Source organism: Apium graveolens, chromosome 8, assembly GCF_009905375.1.
Source record: "Apium graveolens cultivar Ventura chromosome 8, ASM990537v1, whole genome shotgun sequence".
Taxonomy (NCBI): domain Eukaryota; kingdom Viridiplantae; phylum Streptophyta; class Magnoliopsida; order Apiales; family Apiaceae; genus Apium; species Apium graveolens.
In genome coordinates this window covers 263,146,255-263,151,888 of record NC_133654.1, presented here as the reverse complement: position 1 = coordinate 263,151,888, position 5,634 = coordinate 263,146,255, and the positions used below count along the sequence as shown (strand labels likewise).

The 5,634-nt window shown below is 36.2% G+C and overlaps 2 protein-coding genes across 2 annotated transcripts; both read left to right on the top strand.

The window, feature by feature from the left end:
- Positions 1-342: 342 nt before the first annotated feature.
- On the top strand, positions 343-1,950 carry LOC141680857 (uncharacterized). The gene has a single exon (XM_074486961.1). It carries the CDS (start codon positions 343-345, stop codon positions 1,948-1,950), a length of 1,608 nt encoding a protein of 535 aa, XP_074343062.1.
- A 2,549-nt stretch (positions 1,951-4,499) lies between these two features.
- On the top strand, positions 4,500-5,222 carry LOC141680856 (secreted RxLR effector protein 161-like). The gene has a single exon (XM_074486960.1). It carries the CDS (start codon positions 4,500-4,502, stop codon positions 5,220-5,222), a length of 723 nt encoding a protein of 240 aa, XP_074343061.1.
- Positions 5,223-5,634: the final 412 nt, after the last annotated feature.

Below are 5,634 nucleotides of genomic sequence, written 5' to 3'. Positions count from 1 at the left end.
AGTTTCTGTAATTTACATTCTGCTGTTAAATAGGGTCTGTCTCATTTAGATTCAGTCTGTCTCATTTGCAATAGAGACTGTCCCATTTGTGAACAGTCGTACTTTAACTGTAATTCGATTGTGCCTACGAATTTCATTTGGTATCAGAGCAGGTGCATTTAACCTGTCTTTTAGTGACTGTTTTGCTAGCGATCCATGGCGCAATCAGAACGTGTGTCAATTAATATCCCTCCTCTCTTAATTGGAGCTAAAAATTACAATGACTGGAAATTTCGAATGAAGATCTTTCTTCAGCGAGATGCTTATGAATGAGATGCTATTGAGAATGACATAACTATTCCCATGAAAGAGGGAAAGCCAAAGCCTCTAAAGGATCTGTCTCCTGAAGAAGTCAATGCCTTGAACTATAATGCTAAAGCCATGAATGCCCTTCTAAGTGGAATGGCTGCAACAGAACTATGCAAAGTTTCTGCATGTACTACGGCTAAACAAATCTGGGATACTATCCAAGTTAGCCACGGAGGAACGTTTAAGGTATGTGAAGTGAAACTTAGTATGCTAATAAGTGATTATGAAGTTTTCAGGTTGGAACGAGATAAAAGTGTCAAAGATGCTCAAGGAAGGTTTTTGACCTTGATGAATTCTATCTCACTACTCGATAAGATTATTCCTCAAGCTGAAATCAACAGAAAAATCCTCAGAGCTATGCCTAAAAAGTTCTCCTCAAAGGTTACCATCCTTCAGGATTCTCCATCGATATCAACTATGGAAACTCTCACTCTATTCAGTGAATTAGAGGAATTCGAGAACCGGCTACGTAGATATGATGAAGAAGATGAAGCCCCCAGGAAAAAGACTCTAGCTCTTAATGTAGATGCAGGTGATTCTTCTGAAGATTCTGATGAGGAGATTGCACTTCTCACTAAGAAGTTCCATAAATTTCTGGCCAAAAAGAATGCATCTAAACGACCCATGAAGTCTTCATTTCCAAAGAAAGAATTCGGACCTAGTTCAAGCAAGGAAAGCAAAAATAATCAAAACAAGGATGCATGCTTTGAGTGTGGAAAGAAAGGTCATTTCAAGAAGGACTGCTACAAGCTCAAAGCCAAAAAGAAAGCTTTACTCACATGGAGTGACGATGATTCTGAAGTGGATATTGATTCAGACGATGAATTAGCTCAACTATGCTTTGCTGGACTTAAATATGACTCTAGTGACAATGATGAGCTACATACTGTTCAAATTAATAAAAATTCATCTCAGGATGTACTAACCTTGCAGGCTCAAAATAGAAAGTTAAAAGAAAAGAATGCTTATCTTAAACAAGCATTGAGTGAGGTTCTTAATGAGGTTGATGATTCCATCAAAGATGAATCCTTAGTAGAAGAAAACAAGCTATTATCTGAGAAGGTCTCTAAGCTGAAAGAAGAAGTCAACTACCTCAAGAATGAGATCGAGATGAAAGATGCATGTCTTGATGCATTAAAGAAGGAAACTTTTTCTGCCGAATCAAATGCATCTTCTGATTCTATAGTTCCTGAACTCGAGCAAATGGTTGCCCAGTTGGAAACTGATCTAGCCAAATGTTTCCATGGAGAAGGAACCCTGAATGCCTTACTTGCCCAACAGAAATCTTCTCTTGACAAAGAAGGTTTGGGGTATGGATCAGCCAAGAAGAAAGTCTTTCAAAGTGGCTACAGAAGAACTCCTATGAAATACAAGATGTCTTATGAAAAATGTCAAGACTGTGGCAAATCTGGTCACACTAATTCTGTATCTCGGTTATGTGGTTTTAAGGGCCACGATCCTAACTCTGCAACTAGATCTAAATCTGTGCATAAATCTGTTAATATTGTTCAAATATGCATTAAGAAATCTGACAGGCATTTGTATAATATTTATGATACTAACATTCAAGGACCCAAAGTCATGTGGGTACCTAAGAGATAAAGGATCTTTTGCAGGTATGCTTTAAAGTCCATGTTCCTCGAAACAAGTGGATTATTGATAGCGGTTGCTCTCGTCACATGACTGGAGATAAATCAAAGTTTCTCTCATTAATCGCTAAAGATGGAGGCTTAGTTACTCTTGGAGATTCCAATACCGTACGTATTGTAGGTAAAGGTACCATAGGTAACAACAAGTTTGCTATTAATAATGTTCGTTTAGTTGATGGTCTAAAGTATAATCTTATTAGTGTAAGTCAGTTAACTGATGCTGGTCATAGTGTTAAGTTTGATAAAGATGTTTGTTATATTGGTAATAAAGCTAACGAGTTTGCTTTAGTAGCTAAAAGAAAGGGAAACATCTTTGTGTTAGATTTTGATGAGCAGCAAGAAGAAATCTGTCTAGCTACTGTTCAAGAATAACAGAATCTGTGGCATAGGCGTCTTGGTCATGTTCATATGGATCTTCTTCGAAAGATATCTTCACATGAGTTAGTTCGAGGTTTACCAAAGCTAAAATACAAGAAGTCAGAACCATGTTCAGCTTGCCAGCTTGGAAAATAGGTGAAAACTTCCTTTACTATTAAGAATAAAGTATCAACTTCTGTTCCTTTGCTGTTGTTACATATAGATCTCTTTGGTCCAGAAAGATATGTAAGTTTGGGAGGTAAGAATTATGCTTTCGTTATAGTAGATGATAACTCTTGCTTTACTTGGGTGCTATTCTTGCGTACTAAAGATGAATCTTTTAGTGAATTCAAAGATCTTATTATTAACCTTGAGACTAAGTATTCTTTAAAGCTCAAGACTATTCGTAGTGATCATGGAGGAGAATTCGAGAAAAAATTCGTAACCTTCTGCAAATTTAGAGGCATTACTCATGAATTCTCTTCCCCACGTACTCCACAACAAAACGGAGTTGTTGAACGCAAGAACAGAACTCTACAGGAAACTGCTCGTACTCTACTTCATGAAAGTAATCTGCCACGTAAATTCTAGGCAGAAGCGGTAAACACTTCTTGTTATGTGTTAAATAGAATGCTTATTCGTCCTATTTTGCTTAAAACTACTTATGAATTGCTTAAGAATAAAACGCCTAACATCAGTTATTTTCGAGTATTTGGTTTAAAAAGTTTATCTTAGATACACAGAACACTCGAGGAAAATTTGATGTTAAGTCTTTGGAAGGAATTTTCTTGGGATACTCTATTATAAGCAAGGTTTATAGAGTTTATAATTCTATCCAGCATAAAGTTGAAGAATCTATCGACATTGCATTCAATGAATCTACCTTGAAGATATCTCAAATTGAAGAAGATGTTGCTGATCAGCCGTCTCATTCTCAAATAAGACAGTCTCAATCTCAAAAAGGTCAAGTTTTTGAGGAAAAATCAGATTATCCAAGAACTCCTGATTCATCTACCTCTTCGGGAAATTCTCAAGACTCTCCTCAGACTCCTGATCAATGGTCAAATGATTCTTTCACTTCTCAGCAAGGAAATTCTATTCAAGAAGAAATGAGACAGTCTCATTCCAAGTCTCAGTCTCAATCAAAAGAGACAACACCTATTCCTTATCAAGCAGACAATTCTAGCGAAGAGGAAATGAGTACTATCCAATTGCCAAAGTCTTCTAGAACAGTTAAGAATCATCCACCAGATAATCTCCTTACAGATTTGGATCAAGGAATCTCTACGCGAAGCAGACTTCATAACTTATGTGCATTCTGTGCCTTTGTTGCTGAATTTGAACCAAAAAATGCTCAAGAAGCTGTTGCAAATGAATGTTGGTCAGTTGCCATGCAAGAAGAATTAAACCAGTTCGAACGTTGTCAAGTCTGGGAACTTGTCTCTCCTCCTTCTAATGCCAAAGTCATTGGTACTCGTTGGGTTTTCAAGAATAAGAAGGATGAAGATGGTAACATCATTCGGAATAAAGCTCGTTTAGTGGCTCAGGGATACAACTAACAAGAAGGAATTTATTTCGACGAGACATATGCCCCTGTAGCTCGACTCGAAGCTATTCAGATTCTAATGGCATTTGCAGCTCACAAAGGATTCAAGCTTACCAAATGGATGTTAAAAGCGCATTTTTGAATGGCTATCTCAAGGAAGAAGTTTACTTAAAGCAGCCCCCAGGTTTCATTCATGAAAAATATCCACACTATGTCTATAAGCTCAAAAAGTCTGTCTATGGATTGAGACAGTCCCCTCGATGTTGGTATGAGCGTCTCAGTCAGTTCTTGTGAAAGAATGGTTTCACTCGTGGTACACTCGATCCAACCCTCTTTATTTTTCATAAATATAATCATTTTCTATTAGTACAAGTTTATGTAGATGATATTGTGTTTGGATCTACTGATGAATCTTTGTGTAAGTGGTTTTCTAACTGCATGCATAAAGAATTTGATATGAGTTTAATGGGTGAATTGCAATATTTTCTAGGCTTGCAAATTAACCAATCTACTGCAGGCATTTTCATACATCAAAGTAAGTTTTAAATGATTTGCTTAAGAGATTTGCGTTATAAAATATTTTTGCTAAAGCTACTCCGATGAGTACAACTGTGAAGCTCACTAAGTATGAACAAGGTACACCTGTAGACATTACTAAATATCAAGGTATGATTGGCTCGTTATTATATTTAACTACTTCTCGTCCTGATATTATGTATAGTGTTTGTCTCTGTGCTCGTTTTCAATCTCAACGTAAAGAATCTCATCTGAATGCAGTTAAACGGATTTTCAAGTATCTTAAGGGAACTAAAGATCTTGGAATATTTTATCCCAGTTCTACTTCTTTTAAGTTAATTGGTTTTTCAGATGCTGATTATGCAGGGTCACGGGTTGATAGAAAAAGTACAAGTGGTGCGTGTGAATATTTAGGTGATTGTTTGGTTGCATGGCACAGTAAAAAGCAAACATCTATAGCTCTCTCCACTGCTGAAGGAGAATACATTGCAGCTGGTAGTTGCTGTGCCCAAATTCTCTGGATGCAACAAACATTACAAGATTTTGGTATTTTCTATACAAATATTCCAATTTATTTTGATAATACCTCTGCTATTAACATTTCTAAAAATCATGTTATGCATTCTCGTACAAAGCAAATTGATGTTGGTCACCATTTTCTGCGAGATAATGTCTCAAAAGGTAATATTGAGTTAACTTATATCTCAACTGATAAGCAAAGAGCAGATATTTTCACCAAACCTTTAGCTGAAGACCGATTTTGTCTTATGAGTCGTGAACTTGGTATGTGCACTATCTCTCATTAAGTTATCATATTTTTACATTTGTGCATGCATACTATTTAGTTTATTTATGTCAATTATTTGCATAATTCATCTTTGTGACTAAAATTTCATAATTGAGTGTTTAAGTATTTGCTTAATTTAAATGCTGATTGGTCTATAGGATTTATTGATGGATTTTTGCGAATTAATTGCCATGTTTGGTTTAATTTAATTTGCGTGTTTCAGTCTATAAATGTATAATTTATATGTATTTATTTGATGGGACTCTTGGACTTTGGAACTGAACCGAGTTGCATGCATTATCCTTCAAGTCTTTCAATTTGATTTGACTACCCAGTCTGTTTCTTCTCAATCTCTGTGCATGTATCCTCGTTTTTCGAGATACACTCCACCTCTCCACTTCTATCACGCTTCTATCTCTTCATATTCCTCT